Genomic DNA, 24,211 nt, shown 5'->3' on the forward strand with positions numbered 1-24,211 from the left:
CTGATGAACCTACTGGCAGGGCCGGAATAAATATGTAGACATAGAGAATGGACTTGAGGACCCGGGGCAGGGGAGGGGGAAACTGGGGCGAAGTGAGAGTAGCACTGACATATATACACTACCGAATGTAAAATAGTTAGCTAGTGGGAAGCAGCTGCATAGCACAGGGAGATCAGCTCCGTGCTTTGCGATGACCTAGAGAGGTGGGATAGGGAGGCTCAAGAGGGAGGGGATATGGGGATATATGTATGCATGTGGCTGATTCACTTGGTTGTACAACAGAAACTAACACAGTATTGTGAAGCAATTACACTCCAATAAAGATTTTAAAAAAAGAAAGAGAGAGAAAACGGATGATAGAAATGTAATTTTAAATGTCCTAAAGAATTATCCATTTTATGTTTGTTTAAGAAAATATCATTTTATATTTAAAGAAAAGACTGTAAGCCTTATCTTGTGGGAGAGTTTCACATCACCATTTTGAAACTCAGGGACGCTCAGGTGGTCTTTACAATCCAGAAATGGCAGCACACTACCACCCCCTGGTGGCAACACGGCTGAGGCGTAGGATCGACAGCTTGGAAGTAAAATAGCAATTTATACGCAAGCTCTAAAAGGAAAGGTGTAAGTGTCCAAAACTCTGAAAAACTTCAACTTCAGCCTGTGGCCCACACAACTAACCTATATTAAATTCCACGTGGTGCATACTTATTACACAAATGTTAATTTACTTTATTGCAAATACAATTTCATAAAAATAAACCTGGTATGCATGCATCTTTCGACCTACTGGCTAGTGGGATCTGATAATTTGATGAAAGCAGTAGAGGCTGTAGCAGTAATCCTGGCGGGTACTAGTTTACTGCAAATAAAAGAAAAAGTCCAGAGCCCGCCTGAAGGAACTTGAGTCTGGGGGGCAGTTCGTGCTCCCAAGCAGTTACAATACGATGAGAGAACTGCTTTGACGGGTGTGTGTACAGTGTTGAGGCAGGACTGGGGAGGGAGCACCCAAATGGGCCTGTGGGACTCAGTGAAGCCATCACAAAGGATGGACACCAGGTCTGGCAAACACACCTGGGAGTGCATTCTGAGAAGAGAAAATAGAAAGTTATTACTGTGGAAATAGTATACTTTTTTGTACTTTGTCAAAGTTGTTTTTGTTTTTGTTTTGCAGCTTAATGGAAGAGAAAAGCCTCATAATAAAGGAAATCGAGAAGATACCTAAGCCAGGAGTAAGTCTTAGATGATCTAGACTTTGTTAAATACAGCTGGATTGAAACATCCCTTTTGATAAATATTAACGTTTATCACAACAACCATACCCTGAAACATCTGAAAGACCCAGAAATCTTAACAATGGATGGTGCTGAAAGGAATATCTGCATAACTTTTACAGTAAACATAAGTGGTGCCTATTATAGGATTTAGCTATTTGGCATCTAATTCAGGTTATGTTTAGTTGGACAATATCTGCTTTGTTTTCAGAAGAAAAAATGGTTGGCACTTAAAAACATTATTTTTGTTATATCTGTTACTCTCATAGCTTCCTGACTGTCTCAAGCTTATTACAAGAATTTTTTATAAAGGTGTATCACTTATTAATTCCTGCCTAACAAACCGCCCCAAAACATAGTGGTTTAAAACAACAGCCGTTTCTTATTTTCCTCAGTTCTGAGTTCTTCTGGTCTGAGCTGGCTCATTTGGGGCTGGAAGGCCTAGGATGGCTTCATTCATATGTCAGCCAGTTGGGCCGCTAGTTGGTCTAAGGTCACATGTCACTGGTTACTCTCATGACGGTGGAAGGGTTTCCAGTCTCAGGAAAGAGACAGAGAGTCTCAAGAGAGGGCAAACCCCAACACACGCACTTTTCAAGCCTCTGCTTAAATCACTGTTGGTAACATCACATTGGTCCAAGCAAGTCGCGTGGTCACATCTAGAATCAATGGGGAGAGAAATAGGTCCTACCTCTTAATGGGAATAAGGACAAAGACATATTGCAAAGAGGCATGCAAACAAGAATAGGAGGAATTTATGTCCCTTTTTTTGCAATCTATCATAGAAAGTAAATACAGAGATCATCGCACTTTGCATTGCTTTCACCTTCTAAATGGTTATATTTAAAAAGTATGTTGTTGGTGGTCTAATTCCAAGGCATAGAGTAAAATGCCTTTATTCTATATGCATAGAGTAAAATGCTATAATATATATGAGTATGAATATACTGATACATCATATTATATATTAATTATGTATATATTATATACTAGTACAGAAGTATTCCTAACCATCATTTTCAACACAGATTCTGTGGGAAAAAGCATTGTGGATTTTAATTCCTGACCATAGGATCACCAATTTTACCCTCGAAGCCACAGTGGAGGAGGGTGAGGGTGATATGCAGAAAGGCCAGAGCAGGCTAAATGGATCCTTCCACTTAGTCATTAGTAATGTGTGGACCTTCTGAGTATAAGAAGGCTTCTCTCTCACAAGTCCAACACTCCCCAGAAAATCAGTCATGGGAAACAAAGACCTGTTAGGAGTCTGGGGCAGAGGGCATTTGGGGATAATGTGCCTGAGTTAGAGAAGTAGTATTAATAAGAGAGCAGGGGATTACGGAGTGCCAAGGATAAGGTATTCCAAATAGGAACTTCCTAATCTTTAATTCTCATGTGTGACTCAGGAAAACCATAAACCTGATATTCAAAGATTATTTGCATCTGGTGTTGCCAAATCACAAAGCTACTAGAAAAAAGGCTGGAAATTTTTACTAATGCTTTTTGGTATGAAATAAATATGAACTCAGAAAAAGTTAAATCTTCCTACTTAAAATGTGGGAAGATTAAAAAGAGCATTAATTTAAAAATGAGTTCAAATCTAATGTGAAATGTTTAACACACGCAGTATAATTGCCATGCCTTTATTGAAGAGGTCAGAAATCATAAGTTGCATTTAACTTCGCAAGAAATCATTCATGAATCTCAAAACAAATATCATCAAAATGGTGAGTAAAATTATTTTTAATTTGATTTTTATGGAGACAAATGTTTGCTCAGACTCTGTATAATCTGATAATTTTCATGACTTTTAAAGGAAATGGAGAAGATGAGAATATTGAGAGAAAGCACTGAAGAATTACGTAAGGAAGTAACGCAGAAGAAATTAGAAATTAAAAATTTACGGGAAGATTTGACATCCAAGCAAAAGCAATTACTAAAGGAGCAGAAGGAACTAGAAGAACTGTTCGAATATCAGGTCACCTTAAAGGTATGTTACTCACAGCTCATAAATATTTAAACATTGTGCCTGCAAGGACATAAAGGTGCATGGGTATGAAGATTGACTGCAAATGTCTGACAAAGACCAAAACACACACACTGAAATGTTCTGCATTGTGACTGATCCTATCAAACTAAACCTGGGCTCTGGGAATTCACAAAAGTCTCTGGAGTGTTTGGTAGCGTCACTCTAAATTGGAGTCCTGACCTGGGGAAAAGGCCTCTCTAAACCTCACCAAGCATTTTTCAATATTGGAAATGAGTGTCACAAACACAATCACTTCCTTCAAGAGCAAGCAAATGTTCTAACCTCTTTTGTATACTGTTATTACTGCATCCTTCTTTGTCTGTTTGATTCCACTTCACTTCCCTCTCACCGTGAAAGTGATGCAGGGCCTGTATTTATGTTTTAGGAGATAATTAAACTTCATTTTATTTTGAAACCTTTGGGTAATAGGTCTCAAAACAATTGAAGTAACCTAGACTTACATCTTAAAACTACATCTGAGACACCTTGGCTTACAGGACAGTTATGATTCACTTTGACCTCCTTTTCCTTAAGAGTCAGAGCAGTCGGCCAAGATGTACCCAGATGCCACCCAGAACACAGGCACTGAGCACAGGTGGATTTACAAGGAACCCAATGAAACTAAGGCTTCACATGCACGAACCACCACCAAGGTCCTGAACCTAATTATCATTTATAACTTTTGATTCTTTTTCTTAAAAAGAGCTCCCCAAGACTTCCCTGGTGGCACAGTGGTTAAGAATCCACCTGCCAAGGCAGGGAATACGTGTTCGAGCCCTGGTCCGGGAAGATCCCACATGCCACAGAGCAACTAAGCCCGCGTGCCACAACTACTGAGCCCACATGCCTAGAGCCCGTGCTCTGCAACAAGACAAGCCACCGCAATGAGAGGCCCGCGCACCACAATGAAGAGTAGCCCCCGCTCGCCGCAACTAGACAAGCCTGTGCGCAGCAACGAAGACCCCAAGCAGCCATAAATAAATTTATAAATAAATAAATATATAATACTTAAAAAAATAAAAAAGAGCTCCCCAAATTGTACAAGTTTCAGCCTCACAAAACTTAGATCTGCCTCAAGACTGAGCAAGGTCCCAGGGAGAAACGCACCACACTGCAGGGATAGAGCAACTAAGCCCGCGTGCCACAACTACTGAGCCCACATGCCTAGAGCCCGTGCTCTGCAACAAGACAAGCCACCGCAATGAGAGGCCCGCGCACCACAATGAAGAGTAGCCCCCGCTCGCCGCAACTAGACAAGCCTGTGCGCAGCAACGAAGACCCCAAGCAGCCATAAATAAATTTATAAATAAATAAATATATAATACTTAAAAAAATAAAAAAGAGCTCCCCAAATTGTACAAGTTTCAGCCTCACAAAACTTAGATCTGCCTCAAGACTGAGCAAGGTCCCAGGGAGAAACGCACCACACTGCAGGGATGTCCTCAACCCCCAAGCATCTGTGTTACGCCAGACCCCAAAGTCCAGTGTGATCCTCAGGCAGGAATGGGCTCTTCCACAACCCCTGCCATGTACATAAGATTCTTGAGGTTAAAAGTGAATCCTCCGCGAATCCACAGAGCACAGTGCAAAATGACGTGAGACAAAACTAGCTTCTGATCTTGGCCTTGCCACTTACAAGCTGTGTGAGTTTGGGAAAATTAGCCTCGGTCTTAGGCAGGGTTCCCTAGAAGCAGAGATTAAGACAAGTATTCACTGAGCAGGAGCTCTAAGGAGAATCCCATAGGGTAGCGAGGGAAACAGGCTAGAGGTGGGGTTCGAAGCGGGCCAAAATACGGTTTCAGGAGAACCCTCCTGGCAACCTGATGCCATGAATTGCACCGCAGTGGTTGCTCCACCCTGAGGCAGAGGGATGGGCTGCTATATCTCCACATGGGTCACAGCCTGCTCCCCTCCAACTTCCACCCCCCCTCCCCCGACAAGGCAGCTCTGCCAGCCATGGCAATCTTGTGGAGAGAACAAGCATGAGCTGTCAGCAGCCTCTGCAACCTCTGAGGGAGGGGTGTACCTCCATAAAGGGAATCTACGCAGAGCGTAGCTCCTCTTTAAAATGGTAACGACCATTACCATCTTGTAAGGTCATTATGAATATTAAATGGAATAATTAAAGCACACTGCATAGTACAGGACAGACCGTAAGAATTCTACACCTCGTAGTTCTTTTCTCTTTCCTGTTTAATTTGCTTGACTGCTTCTGGTCCAAGACTACATAATTTAACATGGTTGCATTTCTTTACTAGGATGAACTGGTCCACCATCAATCCATTCCTGTACAAATTGGAAAAGAGATAGAAAAAACATCACGCAAAAAAGTGTATGGCTTAATTTTATTTTTTATCCCTCCCAGCCCACGCTCCCCCAAGTTATGTGTGCATGCTAAAACAAGAATATTAACCACTGAACACATCGAATTACTGTTATAAGTTTAGAAATAGCTGCATTTGGCCCTGTCTAGGTTGTATATATCAAGTTCTTCAGGAGAATGCAGTGTAGCACATTACTGTCATTCCTAGCATTTATGTCTTAATTTTGGGACAATATTCTCTTTCCAATTTTATATCATATCTCTATGGAGAACACCAACTGACTTTAACAGATCTGTGTATGGAATAAATTATTGGAACTGTGTAGAGTTTCATGGTCTAGATATACGTTGGCCAGCCAGATGCCTAAAGCCCAAGTGACAGTAACTCTTCACTTGCCAGCTATTCACGTGTGTGAGACCCCCAAACATTCAGAGTAGATTTGGAGGCAGAAGTCACTGAGGAATTCTCAAGGTTTAGAGGAACCGAAAAGGGTAAAGATAAGTGAAGATACAAAAATCTGGAGAAGTACTATGATTGCTCTGGTGGCTGATCTTAAAAGAAGAGAGAAAAAAAGCAGCAGACACTAGTAACGTTTCTAAAAGCCAAGCCCACTAGCACCAAAACTGAGAAATTTACCTCAATTCAGGGAGGATGGTCAGGATGAGGGTAGAATCCCAGGAGACGGTAGCAGTGGGGATCTGGGGAGAAAGTGGGGAGGCTGGACAAATTCCTGCCCTCAGTGGCACTCAGTGGAGATATCCCCTCAGTCCCACTCATCTGTGGTCTTCACCCCACTTCTAAGATCACTGAATTTGTGACTAGCCCTTCTGTTGCCTGGTCAGAAAGTAAAAATAGGTAGACAGCCTGGGCTCAAAATAAGGCAAACTCATGTGTGTGTTGTGTACATATGTATATGTGTATGTATGTATCCCTCACAGAGAAATGGAAAAGAAAAAACTGGTCGTGGAATATGAACTCAAAGAGCTAAATGACTCCCTAAAGAAAGTTGAAACCAAAATTAATGCTGTAATGGAAGAAAAGGAGGACATAATAAAGGAAGTTGAAGGCAAACGAGCCTTGCTTGAAATTAAAGAACGAGAGTATAACCAGTTGGTCAAGCTACTGGAATTAACCAGAGAGAATGAAGCAACTTCACTAACTGAAAGGTTAGTTATATTAATGTGTTTCTGTCATCTAAATTTTCTTCAATTTATATTTGAGGATTCAAAACATAATCTCAAACATTTATATTGATTCAATAAACATTTTTATAGAATTTTACATTTTTACCATCAATAAAAATATATTATTAAATAAAGTATTTCAAAGTATTTCTCCATCCTTTATTCTTCACTGCCCTCAATTTCCTGTGCCCAAAAACTTAAGGACACAATCTATCGCATTTTTTTCAGTTTCTAAAACGTGCCTCTGGGAAATTCTGTCACTGGAATGTGCTATAATTGAGGGATTTTTTTCCCTGAAAATTATTGTATTCTGAGGTAATCATGATTTTCTCCTAATGGGAGCAATTTTGTGGTGCGAGTCTCTGGCAGAGTGTTATTTTCCATTTTTAAGCAAAATTTCAGGGAGACTAGGAACTTGTGCCTCTGCCAATTTGCTCTTCCATTTGGGGTTTTTTTTAGTGGCTGTGCCTCTGACAAGAACTCGCAAACAGAATTGCTTTGGGCATTACTTACAATTTGATTCTAGCATGAAAATAGTTCTGTATGCACCTGCTGAGCACACTGTCTTTTTTTTTTTTTAAACATCTTTATTGGGGTATAATTGCTTTACAATGGTGTGTTAGTTTCTGCTTTATAACAAAGTGAATCAGCTATACATATACATATGATCCCATATGTCTTCCCTCTTGCGTCTCCCTCCCTCCCACTCTCCCCATCCCACCCTTCCAGGCTGTCACAAAGCACCGAGCTAATATCCCTGTGCCTTGCGGCTGCTTCCCCCCAGCTATCTACCTTACTACGTTTGTTAGTGTGTATATGTCCATGACTCTCTCTCGCCCTGTCAAAGCTCACCCTTCCCCCTCCCCATATCCTCAAGTCCGTTCTCCAGTAGGTCTGCGTCTCTATTCCTGTCTTACCCCTAGGTTCTTCATGACATTTTTTTTTCTTAAATTCCATATATATGTGAGCACACTGTCTTGAAAAACATGAAGGGCAGTTGATGACAAATCACTTTCATATTCTCTTTTTACATGGAACAGAGGGATCTTGGATCTCAATTTACGAAACCGTCTCACTGACAAGCAAAACTACCATGATGAACTTTCCCGTAAGCAGAGAGAGAAAGAGCGAGATTTTCGAAATTTAAAAAAAATGGAGCTACTTTTGAAAGTGTCCTGGGATGCACTCACTCAAACACAAGCACTGCATCAAAGGCTTCTGTTAGAGGTGGGTGCTAAACACCACTATCGGGTTTGTAAGCTCTGCGACGTCTTTTTGTTTTTTGGGTTTTTTGGTTTGGTTGTTTTTTTTTTTTTTTTCCTTTGGGCCGCGCTGGTGCGGCTTGTGGGATCTTAGTCCCCCCAGCCAGAGACTGAACTCAGGCCCTTGGCAGTGAGAGCGTAGAGTCCTAACCACTGGACTGCCAGGGAATTCCCTCAGTACTGTCTTTTTTAAGCAAAAATATTTCAAGAATTTGTTTTTGCTGTCAATAAAGAAAGAGGGAAAGGAAAAGAACAGAGAAAAGATAACTTTAAAATGGATCAAACCTGTTATAGAGGCTCTGTCTTATAGTATGTTTCAATCTTTTTGTTAGCCCAAGATTAGAGAAATGTCTTATTGGGATCAAGCATCAGCCTGGCCAGGGGAGGCAGTTTGGCCATCCGGCTCTGGAAGAGCTAACGGGTTCATTACAGGGTAGGACCAAGTAGACCACTATGTTTGAAGGAGTTGAAAGAGTCAGATCCAGAATGGTGTCACTATAGACTACAATAGTCAGAAACAAGATCAGATCATGTAAATATAGATGGACAGTCAGCCTGTACCTCCAATTAGTCAAGGGCCATCAGAACCCAATGTCTGGCTACCTGTATACTTTTGTGCAGTATCAGAGATGTACTACAACCAGAGAATGCTCAGTATAGCTGTTACTTTCTTACTACCTCTGCGCTCCCAAATGGAGGGGTTTTGGTCCTGTCGCCTCTGATTCCCTCCTCTCTCACGTGGCACTCCCTGTGCTAATCAACCGAGCAGTGCTAAAAGGCAGTGGATTGTTGAGAGGGCTGCATCCCTGTGCCCAGGCCTTAGTCAGTGCTTCCTTTGGTGAAAATGAGATCAGTCTCTGAGATGAAGCAGCTGAGGGTACAGAAATCATACCTGTTTTCTTCAGGATTGTCATGGTCCCTGACCTTATGGAGGTTCATGACCTCAGACATGTAAACAGGAGTTTCCAGCTATGGTAAGACACTTCTGATCCTAACCCATAAGCCTAATGCTCTTCTCCTTCTGGGAATATGGAAGGTTTATACTTCCTTGTACCCTCTGCCATTGAGCAGGGTCATATGATTGGTTCTGGCCAACGGATTGTGGACAGAAATGACACATGTTCCTTCCATCCTGGAGCAGTGTGAGACCCTCTAGCTCTTTCCCCCATCCCGTGGCCATTGTGGAAGTACATGATGACATGGAAGTGCTGTAAATGGAAGCGTCCAGGAATGCTGAGCCAGCTGTGGTCATGGAGGGTCACCCTGACTGGCCACAGGCTTTGTCAGAGCAAGAAATACACTTTCATGCTTTTGAGCCATGATAGTTGGGCTTGTTTCTTTAGCATAACCTAGCCTATCCTGATTGAAAGACCAAGATTTAGCAAAGTGTGAAGATAACTGGTTAGAGTTATGAGTGTTCTAAATGACTAGGTCTTGGTCTTGCTGTCAGATGGCACTCATGGACATTTTTTCCTAACTCAATGGGGCAAAATGTGCTTTTCACAATTTTGCAAAACAAATAGAACAGTTATTTGTTATTATTAAATAAAACAACAGTATTTATGTTTCTCATCTACTTTTAATAGTTTTATTAAAATTCCTGCATGTAGATTGATTCTTTTATGACAATGAAATATTTTAAACTATAGAAATGCTTTTTTCCATAAAAGTTTACGTTGTCTGACATTAGTACAATCAACCATTACACTAGATTTTTGGTGTTGTTGTTAGATTTTGCATGATTATTTCCTTATCCATCCATTTACTTTCATTCTCTCTTTGTCCTCATCTAGGTGTGTCTTTCATATGCAGGATATACTTTTTAATATCTAGTCTGAAAACTTACGCCTTTCAGTTCTTGTATTTAGTCCAAAAACATTTAAAGTAATTATGGATACACCTGGGCTTATGTCTACTGTATTACTATTGCTTTTTCTTTGTCCCATCTATTGTATGTCTCATTTTCTCTCCTATCTTTTCTTCTTTCGGGTTAATCAAAAAGATGAATTGTTCAACTTCTATTTTCTATTGTTGTATTTTCCCCATTTTTGATATGCATTAGTTTTGCATTCTCTTTCCATCCCTTGAGTGGTTATCCTAAAGATGACACCATTCATCCTTAACTTATTAGAGTCCAGTAAAAATTCTTTTACTACTTCCTGGATAATGCTAGAAACTTTGAAGACTTTAACTCTATTTACCTTTGCAACTCTCATACGTTCACATATATTTTTTAAATCCAACTTTTCAAGTTATTCTTACTTGAAGTATTGGCTTACTACAAGCTATTCTATTTTAGCCCAAAGCCTTTCACATTAGGATGCTAAGTTGGAACTTTGGGTAAACACAGACCTTCTGGTACTCCACCTCAATCACGGTGAGATTTACAGTGATTAGCAGCTAAAACATTTCTTCTAAGACCTAGTGGAATCCTAGATGTGATGAGTAGGAAGCTCTTAAGAGCAGCAAATGTTGTTTTTATTGATAATACAATCCCTGTTTATTGACCAAATAACCATAAGTAAGATTTCTGTAAACAATAATAGGAAAAAAATTATCATCGCCTTTAGTAATCTATTGTGGTGATTCCAGTAGTAAGTAAAGTCAGTCTGTTAAATATTTGCTAATGCTGACTCAACAAAACATTCCCCTTAAAAGTAAAAAGAAAGATAAATAGAATCAGTAAGATAATTTGTCACTTAGAGAAATACCTATTAGTGATCTCAAAAGCAGTTATACACTGATAAAAGTCACAATATTGGTTCTAAAATATGACACACCCTAAACAGAATTAAGTTGGTCTCTACCAGAAAATCTCAATTAAATAAAATAGAAGGGGTACGTAAACATAATATAAAATGTAATTCTGCCATTTATACTTCCAGTTAAGATATGAAATATTGCAGTAGACCATGGTTCCTGTCATAGTAGCCAGAAAAAATGGATAAACTAAAAATCAGATATTTTAAAAAGACATATGAGAGTTGCGGGAAGTAAATTCTAAAACGGCATAAACACTTCGTAGGTGAACAGAGACAGGTAGGCTTTTCCTCCCTGAAGCATTTGCCAAGTCTAGGCATGCGCAGGTAGAAGATGGGCCTCCCAAGAAATAACAAAGCTGGAGGCATAACCCTCCCAGACTTTAGACAATACTACAAAGCTACGGCAATCAAAACAACATGGTACTGGCACAAAAACAGATATATAGATCAATGGAACAGAATAGAGAGCCCAGAAATAAACCCACACATCTTCAGTCAGTTAATTTTCAGCAAAGGAGGCAATAATATACAATGGAGAAAAAACAGTCTCTGCAGCAAGTGGTGTTGGGAAAGCTGGACAGCCTCATGTAAATCAATGATATTAGAACACTGCCTGACACCATACACAAAAATAAACTCAAAATGACTTAAAGACTTAAATATAAGACATTAAACCATAAAAATTCTAGAAGAAAACATAGGCAGGGGCTTCCCTGGTGGAGCAGTGGTTAAGAATCCGCCTGCCAATGCAGGGGACACGGGTTCGAGCCCTGGTCCAGGAAGATCCCACATGCCGCGGAGCAACTAAGCCTGTGCGCCACAACTACTGAGCCTGCACTCCAGAGCCGGTGAGCCACAACTGCTGAAGCCTGCGTGCCTAGAGCCCGTGCTCCGCAACAAGAGAAGCCACCACAATGAGAAGCCCCCGCACTGCAATGAAGAGTAGCCCCTGCTCACCGCAACTAGAGAAAGCCCATGTGCAGCAACGAAGACCCGATGCAGCCAAAAATAAATAAATTAAAATAAATTAAAAAAAAAAAAACATAGGCAAAACATTCTCTAACATAAATTCTCTGGGGTCAGTCTCCCAAGGCAATAGAAATAAAAGCATAAATAAACAAAGGGAATCTAATCAAACATATAAGCTTTTGCACAGCAAAGGAAAGCATAAACAAAACGAAAAGACAACCAATGGGCTGGGAGAAAATATTTGCAAATAATGCAACCGACAGGGAGTAATTTCCAAAATATATAAGCAGCTCATACAGCTCAATATAATAAAAAAAAAGAAAACAAACAACCCAATTAAAAATGGGCAGAGACCTTCTTTCTCTAAAGAAGACATACAGGTGGCCCTCAGGCACATGAAAAGATGCTCAACATTGCTAATTATTAGAGAAATGCAAATCAGAACTATAATGAAGTATCACCTCACAGCAGTTAGAATGGCTATCATCAAAACGTCTACAAATAATAAATGCTGGAGAAGGTGTGGAGAAAAGGGAACCCTCCTACACTGTTGGTGGGAATGTAAATTGGTACAAGCATTATGGACAACAGTGTGGAGGTTCCTTTAAAAACTAAAAATAGAGCTACCATATGATCTAGCAATCCCACTCCTGGGCATATATCCAGAAAAGATGAAAACTCTAATTTGAAAAGATACATCCACCCCAATGTTCATAGCAGAACTTTTGCAATAGCCAAGACATGGAAGCAACCTAAGTGTCCAATCAACAGATGAATGGATAAAGATGTTTTACTAAGTGAAGTAAATCAGACACAGAAAGACAAATATCATATGATATCACTTATATGTGGAATCTAAAAAAAGGATACAAATGAACTTATTTACAAAAGAGAAATAGACTCACAGACATAGGAAGAAAATTATGGTTACCAAATGGGAAAGGGGAGGGGGAGGGATAAATTAGGAGTATGGGATTAACAGATAAATACCCACATATATAAAATAGGTAAACAACAAGGATTTACTGTATAGCACAGGTAACTATATTCAATATCTTGTAATAACCTATTATGGAAAAGAATCTGAACCTGTACACCTGAAACTAACACGATATTGTAAATCAACTATAGTTAAATTTTTTAAATAAAGAAATTAGAAACAACAATGTCCTACTGTAAAGCACAGAGAACTATATTCAATATCCTATGATTAACCATAATGGAAAAGAATATGAAAAAGGAATGTGTATATATATGTATAACTGAATCACTTTGCTGTACAGCAGAAATTAACACATTGTAAATCAACTATACTTCAATTAAAAAAATATTAAAACTGAAAAAAAATTCGATAATGAATACACAACGTTTAACACCTTCCCAGGCAGACAGCAAGTGGACATGTTACCTCTTAGTAACAACAGTAGTGCTAACTACATGTGACACACAGCCGCTGGGGATGTGGAAATAAATGCAGCCTATTTGAGAAGCTACAATTAGAAACAAGGAGACCTTCTGAACCCTGTTTTCTGCCTTCACTCGAAGGCTCACCTCAGTGGCGCTCATTGCCCAGTAAGTTCCAAGCATAGTAGAGGATACCTCACTGGCCAGGGGCCTCCATCCATTGGTAAAAGGACCACCTCCATGGTAAGAAACATGAGGTTGTGGGGAGTAGGCAGTAGTGCTCAGTGTCTAAACTCATTCTGGATTGAGAGGAGAATCTTGCTAATTTCCTCCCAACACAAAGCACACAGGAGTAAGCATTTAATGCAAAGTAGAAATGACCGACCATATCCCGAGTCCAGTTCCTGCTGCTCCCAGGAACACCAAACTGAAACACCAAACTGAAAAGCAAAGTCATTTTGGAAGAAATAATCCAGCCTCACTTGCTCTGGTCACTTACTCTGCTTTGATGAATGCTCTAGGGTCTCTCTCCTTGTGCTGGCTTCTCAGCTCAGAATAGCTGGGGTTCTGGCATTCCTCTCAAGGCAACTGATTTGTACAACATTTTGGAAAGTTTGAGTGTTCATAAAATAAAACTAAATAGTGGCCTAGTGCCTACTTCAAAAAATAAAAAGAGAGTTGAAGATAATGGTTTAAATGACTAAAAAAAATGTTCACTGCAAGATTATGTTTTTGGTCAATGAATGTAGACTGGAAAGTGTATTCAGGTAAAACTGATAAAAGAAAAATCAGAAAGAAGAGAAAAGAATGACCAATGACTAGAAGAGGCAATTTTTCACGGAGTATAAAGAACCAAGGGTGAGTGCATATGTTTAAGAGTCTGAACTACTTGGGGTAACTCTAACTGTTCAGGGAACACAACAGGGGCCTATATATCCCACACCAAATGGATAAATAATCCCTACTCCTCAAACTCTCACTTAAGAGGTAACATACACACTCTACCAAAGCAATAGAAATAAAAGCAAAAATAAAAAATATGGGACCTAATCTAACTTCCAAGGTTTTGCACAGCAAAGGAAACCATAAACAAAACGAAAAGACAACCTATGAAAGGGGAGAAAATATTTGCAAATGATGTGACCAACAAGGCATTAATTTCCAAAATATACAAACAGCTCATACAACTCAACAACAACAAAAACAAACAACCCAATCCAAAAATAGGCAGAAGAACTAAATAGACATTTCTGTTAAGAATACATACAGATGGGGGCTTCCCTGGTGGCGCAGTCGGGGAGGAATTGGGAATTTGGGATTAGCAGATGCAAACTATTATATATAGAATGGATAAACAACAAGGTCCTACTGTATATCACAGAGAACTATATTCAATATCCTGTGATAAACCATAGTGGAAAAGAATATTCAAAAAAAGAATGCATATATATGTATAACTGAACCACTTTACTGTACAGCAGAAATTAACACAACATTGTAAATCAACTATACTTCAATAAAAAAATGAAATATATCCAAAATAAATAAATGAGATATGTGAAAAGTGTAAAAAAAATAAAATAAAATAAAAGCAACACACATATACATCCTAAACTGAACTCTGAAGTCTGTAATTATAATTTCCTCTCTGTTTGGTCCATCACTTTGCCAATAGTTTGTCCTTATCATGGTTTTTTCCTTCAAAGAAATGCAAATAAGATTCTTGGCTTTTAATCAAGAGAAACCTGAAGTGCTCTACCATCTAATTACTAACGTAGAGTGGGCTCTGTTTGTTTCTGTATGTTGAAATACAGTTGGTCATGCAGTACCAAGAAATATATATGATTTTTATTGGGCTAGACAAAACGATGACAAACTGGAATATGGAGGATTTCTTAATCGAAGACATCACACTCTCAGGAAATCATACTACACATTACAGTACACCTCTGCATTTAATCGTGGCTCTTATTGACTTCCATTTGGCACTGAAGAGAAATAAAACCCTATATCTACACTTTAATACAGTCCCCTCAGTGACTAGAGGTTTTGCTCTGACATTCACCGTCATGTTTTAAGGGTTGGAATAGTGTGACTCTGCAAGGTTATTCTCTTTCTAAACACAAAACCATGCCCAAGATTGTGACGACAACAACAAAATCCTATAACCAAGTAAATATGTCACTTTCTGTACGTACATGTCAAGCAGTATACCATGCAGGTCATCAATCCCAAGGGAGCAGAACGCCATGCACCACTTACCAGTCCTGGGGAGGAGGCCCACTGCGTCTTGGTACTGGAGTCACCAAGGAAAACACAATAGTCAAGCACTGGACGGAACAACACTTTACCTACATAAAGAAGAGACAGAGGAAGATCAGCTTCAATAGTGGACATTGGTCCCCCATGGCCAACAGTCTCTCCTGACAGCCAGCTCAGGGCGATTGGCCTATGTTCACAACTGTCTTATGAAAGGAACATTGACCACCACTCCCCACCTTGTGGAGTCTGAAATACTGAAAACTGGGGGTGTGCCTGAGGGCCATTGACATAGAGGCTTAAGCAGAACAAAGGAGTTCTCAATGTGCCTGAAACAGGGAAAGATACTCCCACACAAGGTGATAAACCCAGCACAGGCTGTGTGGACTCTCTATCGCTTTGTAAAGAAGTGTTCTAGGCCCAAAGCCCACTCTTATGTGGCCAAGTGGGGGTGGAAAGACTGCATGCAGGAGACTGCCTTTCCCAACAGCACTTTTCCTTTATTTGTAGTTTTCTAAAAGTTTCATTTTTCTCTCCTCTGATTTAGAAGTGATTCTGCATCTCTCTCTTAATGACTCCCTTCCAGTGTTAAAGACAATTGTGACAACAGAACTATACGGAGGAGAGCATCAGCTTCAAGTCAAACAGAGTCAGGTTTAAATCCTAGATCCATGGAACAGCTTCTGATGTTAGGCATTTCTAACCTTTGAACTGGGATTATTGCAAGGAATAAAAGTGATTACACATGTGAAGGTGTGTGGTACTAAGAATATGATACCAAGAAAAAAATGTTGCTTTCCTTCCTGTATACATATAAACTTTTCCAAAGGCTCAAGAAAATTTTATAATCAGGATAAGACTTTGAATATGGCTATTTCAGTCCAATGGAGAAGATGGCACCTTCAGGCCCTATTGACAATGCTCAGAAATGCCTCTTAGTATCCTCTCTGCATCATCTGAATGACTTCCACTACCCATCAGCTGTTCTCCCTAGGTTCTGTTCCTTTCATGTCCAATCTATCCTCCATTCTGCTACTAAATTAATATTTTTAAATGATACTTTCATGTGTCACCTGACCAAGACATTCAATATTCTTTATTTTACATAATCATAGAATGAAAGAACTGAGAGGAATCATAAAGATCATACGGTCCAAGGAAGGCAAGTGCCAGTTCTATTCAGCTGGTGGTAGCTCCTTGTAGTGACCATGTTGCAAAGGATTCTGAGACTCAGCACTGTCTTATCAGCTCTGCAGTTGATTAGTGATGTCTGCCTCAGGTATAGAAAGGTAGATGACAGCACATACACCATATATTTCCTAGTCTTAATCAAGTCATCTTCCTTTAGCTGATTCTTGTGATATATCTCCATAGTCTAAGTAATATACTAATAATGCTACTCCTTGATTTTTCAGTTTTAGACCTGATTATTTTTACTTCTCACTATAAAAGGTGAGGATTAAGCTTTCTTTATACCCCTGTTCAACACACACATTTCTTGTCCCTCCACACAATAAATAGCCTCATAACATAATTTTAACAATTTTGAAATTTCATATTTACATTATTATGAATAAAGGTTATTCACACCTGAGTCATATTAGATAATTACTTACAAAATCTTGTGTTCCCCCAATATAAACATTCTGTTTTTTTTATTTGTAGTTTTCTGTATACTTATAATTAGTTTGACACCAAACTGTCCTCTAATTGTATAAATCTTCTCTCAGCATGTTAAAACATATTTGGTAGTTTATTCATTTAACCTTCTTGAAGAAATCACTTGAGACTTTTCAGTAACCTCCAGCCAAAGTCCAGAGGAACATATCCATGGTTGAATGAGTTGAGTTTATTACTGATTGCAGCAAGGGAAAACACTCACCAGGGGGAACAGTAGAGTATCTCAGTACAGGGTATTAGAAAGGCCTTACAGGATTTGGGCTTGTGTTATATGTTTTGGGGGATGGTTTAAGAAAATGGGACTCTGCCCTAGATTTGAATATTGTCAGAAAGTGAGGTTAATTCTATGATTGAGTATCTTAATAAATCTTAAGATAGAAAGAGAAAAGACTAGATTAAAGCTAAAGCTGTAGTTGGTAAGGAAGACTGTGAGATGGGAATACGTGATACTTTGTGGCTTGGAAAATGTTCATGTTTTTGTCTGTGACCAAAGACAAATACAGAGTGGTCTTGTTTTTTTCTATGATCATAGAATCATCTTGTCTGATGGTGATTTTCTGTGAAATTGTTTGTGTTCAGTAGGAGAGCACCAAGGCCCAGCTGTGAGTGCCAACTCCCAGATCTCAGAAGCTGCTTTTCCCTTCTCAGCCTTCTGATCTGTAACAAACTGGTCTCACTTCTCTACATGTACACTCCCCAGCTTAGGAGCCTTACTCCATCATCTTGGTGACTCCTTTTACCTCTCTCCTATGTTGGATCCCCTATTTCATGTGTCTCTTCTATTTCTCTTTTGGCTTATTCTCTTTTTGTGGGAGGAGCATGTCCTCTAGTAGCTTCCTAAGAAAGGTGAATGGAAAGTAGTTTGTTAAGACCTGTGTGTCAGAAAGTGCATGTCAGAACATATTTTATCCTCACTCTAGTTCATAGATAATACTTTAAGTGGATATGACATTTTAATTGGAAATTATTTTTCCTCATAATGAAGGCATTGATCAATTGTCTTTTATCGTCTAAAGTCACTACTAAGAAACTTGGTGTCAATTCTGATACTTGATCCTTTGTTTGAAACCAGTTGTTTTTTTTTTTTTTTTTCCATGCTGGAAACTTGTAGGATTTTTTACTTGCCTCTAAAATTTTTAAATTTCACAATGAAGTTCCCACTTGTGGGGCTTCTACTTTTAGCCATCGTGCTGGACACTTAGTGGGCTCTCTGTATATGGAAACTCATGTCTTTCAATTCTGAGACTTTGTCTTAAATAATTTCTCCAATTTTGTCCACTTTTATTTTATTGTTCTCTTTCTGGGACCCCTATAACCCAGATGTTGGACCTTCTAAAAGGGTCTTTTAACATTCTTGTCATTTTTTTTCTCTTATTTTTCATTCTTTTGTTTTTTGGACTTGTTACAAGGGAGATTTCCTCAACTTTTTCTTCCAGTCATTCTGTTTAATCTTATATTCTGCTATCATATTTTAAATTTCCATGATCTCTTTTTCTCCTGTTTATTTCTTATAGTATCCTTATTCTTACTTCATATCTTATCTCACTTGAGAATGCTAATGATAGTTTTTTATTTTTTTCTTCTTTCTGCAAATTACAACTTTCTTCAGATTACATCTTCCTGGTTTTTTGTTTGTTTTGGTGTCCTTGTTTGTTCTTTTCTCTTTCTTACTAGAAACTTTTCTCAAATATCTGGTAATCCTTATCTATCTGCTTATATTTAAGAGTGGGATACTGTAAAGCTAACTGGATGCTGTTTCTGATGATGAGGTTTGCCACTATAGACTGATCTGACTGGACACAAATATATCAGGAATCGCTCTTCACCAAAGAGGAAACTGTGGTAGAATGCTCACAAGTTGTTCATACTTTAATAAAGAAATGCTATTTATATTAGGATACTTCTAGCTATTAAGCTCATAAAATAATACTCATATAATGTAGAACTAACAGAAATGAAAATATATTAAAATTCTTTTCCTTCAGTGCTTTCAAGAAAAGTCTATGTTTTTGTCCTAGTTCAGTTTCAGGGACAGACTAACTTCCTCTTTGAACTTATGACTTATAATTAGCCCAGCCATAGTCCTACGCTGGCTGGCAGTACTTGAAAACAGTGGGTCAGGCCAGTCACTCCCAGCCTGAATGAACATTTCAAACTTGCATGCAATCCGAAAACAAAAAGATAAAAAAAGATAAGCATGAAGGGCTCAGCCTATTCTTCAAAATTTGTTTCCCCCTAGGGACAGTTGTTTGATTCTCTTAGGCCTTTGACTGTAGAGACTCTCCCAGAATTCTGAGCCACAAACCTCATGAAAATTTCAAATACTTTAGAAAAACATCGGAGCCTTAAAGAAAGGTTCACTGATATAAAATAACTGGGATGTTTACAACAGAATATGTCTAATTTCTTAACTTTATGAAAGTTACTGATGTTTATTCATATATTAAAAATGTCAGGAAGAACAGACACCAATCTATTAATGCTGCCTCCTGGTAACATCTGAAGTAGAGGTGGGGAGCAGAAGATGTTTAATTTCTTACTTTACTTACTGTTTTATTTATTTATTTTTGGTTACAATGAACACACATTAATTTTTTTTTAAATATGAAATGCTACTCTATAAAAATCTAAAATAAATAAGCTTACAAAACCTGATATATGCAGTTTGGGGCTCAAAAACAATGGTAAATTACTTTACCTCAATATTAGAACATAATTAGAACTTTTATACTTGATCAGTTTTTTCCCCTTCCCATTAATGGAAGCTTCAGTCTAACTCCAGCCCATTTTCCAAATTACCTTAGAAAGATTTCCTTTCAAAAGGTATATCAATTAGGTTTACAATTTGGCTGCAAGAAGTAACAAACTCAATTACAGTAGCTGAAGTAAATAGAGGGTTGTTTTATTCACATAATAAAAAATCCAGAGATAGGCACACACCAGATAGTTTCACATAATGAAAAGTCCAGGATCCTCTTAGCTTTTTCTTCTGTCATCTTTAACATGTATATTTTTTTTCTCTAAGATCACAAAATGGCCATTCTGCCTTTGGGCATAAAATCACACAGAAGTGGGGAAGGGCAGAGAGGAAGATGCATATGGCAGATGACTTGGAGGACTCTGTCTTTTTAACAGGAAAACAGTCACTTTCCCAGGAGCCCTATGCAGGAGATTTCCACTTACATTTTATTGGCCTGTCCTGGCTCATCTCGTCACCCCCAAGTGCAAAGGAGTCTGAAGATTTTTTGATACATTGCAGCTCTGAACAAACTTGGGGCTCTGTTAGTAAGGTCAATGTGGAGCGTAGATATTGGCTAGGCAGCCAGCAGGCTCTCTGCTACCAATGGCTTACCTTGTTACCTCTTCCATAAACCAAGCATACTTAATTCCTTCCTGAAACTAGAGGGGTGGGTTTGTGGAGAGTTGAGAAATGTGTCAGAGAAGCAGTTAGCCAGAGTTCAAAAATTAGTATCATTCACTGCAGTATTGTTTGTAATTTGAAACACTGGAAAAAACCTGAATGTCTGAGACCCGAATCCAGGAAAATTTGTCAGGAGCCTTTAGTTGACAGAGTAGTTGATGAGTGTGCTCTCACCATATCTTCTGTAGAAAGCTTATAAGCTTCTCTAGTCCCCATTAGTACACATGTATAGATTTGCCTACACTTGGGAGCAAATCGTTTGGAGTAGCCCACTCCTGGACACCAGTGGCAGAGAAACAGACAGACACCAAGATGCTTGCTGGACTCCAATCTGTCCAGGAAGAATTAACTCTACTTTCCAGAAGGAGAAATCAAAGTCTTCCTCGCTGGCTTCTTAACTGTTCCATGAAATCCTTCCTGATTATTCAATTCTACGTTGAGCTCTCCATTTTCTGACCTGCTGTAGCAATTATCTGCTCATCAAAATCACAAGTTCTATGTATTGTTACATGGATTTCACAAGACCATGTCTCATCTTCCTAAGTCCAGTGCATGCTTCTCAGCAGCTAGCTCTCCATGCTAGGAGAGGCCATGGAAAGCAGGATGTCGTTGGGCATCTGTGGGTACAAAAGATGCTACTGACAATGCACAGGTTCCTGATTGTGGGGCATCCAAAGACACACTTCAGCTACTTTAAAAGAGTAGCGTAAACTTCAGAGGGATCCTGTTTAGTGACCTTTAAATCACTAAAGAGTATGATCTTCCCTTCCTGGGACAAATTTTAGTCAATATTCAATCCTGGTGCCTAGAAGTGTGTGCTGTCACAGTAGGAAATGAACCACATCAGATTGCTTTTGGTGTGAAGATCCAACTCTAAGTCTGCTCTGAGTCAAGTATGCACTCAGCACCCCAAGATAACCCTTCCTGTAACCCTGGATGGTACTCCTTCCCCATCAGTTGCTGCGTGTCCTCTTCTCTCTGCTCTCTTCTCCATCATAAAGAATCTGATAAGCTCATTCCTAATGAGACAGCAAAGACTGATAGACTAAGATGTTGCCCTCTCTTCAAAGTACTTCAACAGAGGACAAAAGCACAAGCCAGTACAACTGAAATACAATGGTGGAGTTTCAAGTATCAACAAAAAAGTTAAGAGGTTTTTCTTTTGTGTAAGAACTTTCCAGGTACTCAAACTACTACATAAGAGTAGCCAACTATTCTGTTATTAACAGTTCCAACTATTCTGTTAATAGTTCCTATTAATAGTTCCTAATTTGAAATCTATAGTGTTTCATAAATGAATTCAGATTTTATAAGTATAATAAATATCATGTGAATATGCATGTTTCCAAAGAGCTGAGTCATGAGTTAGAGAGGCAGTAAAATACAGTGTTAGGACCATGGGATCTAACTGCCTGGGTTTGCACATACGTCACTGAGGCAAGGTGCTTAAATGTCTTTGTTCCTCATTCTCATCTGTACAATTGGAGATAATATAACCTACCTCATGGGGTTATGTGAGGATTAAATAAGACCATATATATAAGCACTTAGAACTTTGCCTAACACATAGTCGTACTCTATAAATGTTAGCAACTGTTACTAGTAAGAGTTTTTATTTCCAAATGAATGAGAAATAGAATATTTGCAGCTGGTGAATTATAGATTTTTGACAAGTCTTCATATTTTAGTTTACCGTGACTTTATAAAGAATATTCAGCATAATAGGCAATTCCTTTAAGAGTAAGAACCATAACTTCCCTACCATTTGCAAAAGGTCGTGACAGGGTTGACTACATGACACTGAAGATTTCTTTCAATAGGTATAAATACCCATTTTAAACTCTGATTTCCAGATTGAAGCTATCCCTAAAGATGATTCTACATTAATTGAGAGAAGGCGAGAGCTCCATAAGGAAGTTGAAGTGGCTAAGAGGAATTTGACCCAGCAGGTTAATATCAACTTTCACTTAAGCTTCTATCTAAGAATGATTAAAGCAAACTTGTGTTTTTAACTGTGTTCCATGAAACCTCATTAATAGGAGAGTCATCAAAGAGAATATGATCCTACTTAATGTGGGTCTGTTTCTTTATCTCAAACTCCACGCCAAACCCATATTAAAATTTGGAAAAAAAAAAAAAGAATGTGTTTTAACCAGCAAAAATTATACATATTCATGAGATTTTAAAGTAAAAAGCCTACTGGTTAAAAATGAACAATAAGTGTTTTATTTCAGTCACGTCTGATTTCAAATTTTGCTTATTCAGGCCACTGTCAAAGTGTTTTAAAACATGCTTTTAAAAAATAACTAAATAAACAAAAAAAACCATGCTTTTATTTCTCTTCAGAAAAGTACTTGAAAATGCAGTCTGAATAAGAAAAAGTTCTGCGTTAAACATGTTATCATGTTCGCACATTCTTTTATAAGATAAAGAAAATACTTGGTGCTAAGGCAGCAGAGTTACTTTTTGTGTTTTAACAAAATAAACTCTACATAGAAAATTTAAAAAGTAGTCTGAGATACTGGCCTTAGTGTATTCTTTCAAATAAATGCATTATAATATTTGTGTTTTTTCAAAAGAAAATCCTATCAGAAGCTGAGTCTAAGTTAGTAGAACAGCAACTTGCTGAAGAAAACAAGCTTTTAAAGGAGCAAGAAAACATGCGAGAGCTGGTATTCAACCTTGGCCGTATGACTCAAATGAAAATTGACGAGAAAGAGCAAAAAGCCAAGGATTTCCTGAAAGCTCAGGTAACTGCATTTTTGTAACCATCCACTAATTACCACAGGAGTCCAGGGTAGCCTCCTTTTAATACAATGTTCATCAGAAAACTATGATTTTAAGTCTGCTTCAAGTTCAGTGACTATACAGCTTCCCTAAACAAAACCCAACCATGCACTGAAAAATATTCCAAGGATTCAACTGGCAACAGCTAACAATCTAGAGGCGAAACGAACTAGGTCAATGACAACAAGCAGAGGATTTAAACAGATGACAATTTCAGTAAGAATAAGGTGGGTGCCTTCAGGGAACACAGCGGACAGGCACGCAGGTGTCTGTGATTCACCACCATCTCATAGTCCATTGTGATTTGCCCAGAACTCAGAAGCCACAGCATTAGACCACTCTCCTTCCCAAGTTCATCAAGCCAGCATCATTTAAACCAATCCTAGGACAATTACCCCTAGTAACTGCTTCACCCCATGACTTTCCTGGGCTCCTGACACAGAGCTGACCCAGTGCAACATCCCCAAACAAAACCAACAAGGAAACCAATAGCAAAAACAACCCTCCTATCATGCTAGCTAAAACTCTAATATTAGAATCATTTATTCCACATAAGGATTGTGTCCAGAAGTCCCCTGTTAAAAATGAATACGATATGACATGTTACTAAAATAGAATACCTGCATTTACCATGTGACCCAGATGTTGGCTCTTTCTGACTGCAGCTTTGTCTAATTCTGAGCAAGCATTCACACAGGGTAGCATTTCTTCTTGTTTTCCAGAAAGAACTCACATCAAAGCATTCGTGAGCCATGAGGTTAAATACAGATGAGAGAAAACTGGGGTGAAGATCTACATCACACAACCCACAGCAAACTATTCAAATTGCCCTTTATCTGTTTTTTTCCCACCCACC

At 38.7% G+C, this 24,211-nt stretch overlaps 2 protein-coding genes across 2 annotated transcripts in view; one reads left to right on the forward strand and one right to left on the reverse strand.

The window, feature by feature from the left end:
• The window catches only part of FAM185A (family with sequence similarity 185 member A), a 203,239-nt gene that overhangs the window by 164,432 nt on the left and 14,596 nt on the right, over positions 1 to 24,211 (reverse strand). Inside the window, exon 4 of the transcript XR_003002295.1 lies at positions 15,471 to 15,559. The gene's annotated coding sequence lies outside the window, so the exon portion shown is untranslated. The remainder of the gene's footprint in view (positions 1 to 15,470; positions 15,560 to 24,211) is intronic.
• The window catches only part of CCDC146 (coiled-coil domain containing 146), a 111,642-nt gene that overhangs the window by 71,253 nt on the left and 16,178 nt on the right, over positions 1 to 24,211 (forward strand). Inside the window, exons 4-10 of the mRNA XM_024738116.1 lie at positions 1,175 to 1,232; positions 3,091 to 3,264; positions 5,562 to 5,635; positions 6,566 to 6,793; positions 7,852 to 8,038; positions 22,422 to 22,517; positions 23,148 to 23,318. Coding sequence (XP_024593884.1) covers positions 1,175 to 1,232; positions 3,091 to 3,264; positions 5,562 to 5,635; positions 6,566 to 6,793; positions 7,852 to 8,038; positions 22,422 to 22,517; positions 23,148 to 23,318 — 988 coding nt within the window. The remainder of the gene's footprint in view (positions 1 to 1,174; positions 1,233 to 3,090; positions 3,265 to 5,561; positions 5,636 to 6,565; positions 6,794 to 7,851; positions 8,039 to 22,421; positions 22,518 to 23,147; positions 23,319 to 24,211) is intronic.

The sequence above is a fragment of the Neophocaena asiaeorientalis genome, unplaced genomic scaffold (genome assembly GCF_003031525.2).
Source record: "Neophocaena asiaeorientalis asiaeorientalis breed wild unplaced genomic scaffold, Neophocaena_asiaeorientalis_V1.1 scaffold170, whole genome shotgun sequence".
NCBI classification, from domain to species: domain Eukaryota; kingdom Metazoa; phylum Chordata; class Mammalia; order Artiodactyla; family Phocoenidae; genus Neophocaena; species Neophocaena asiaeorientalis.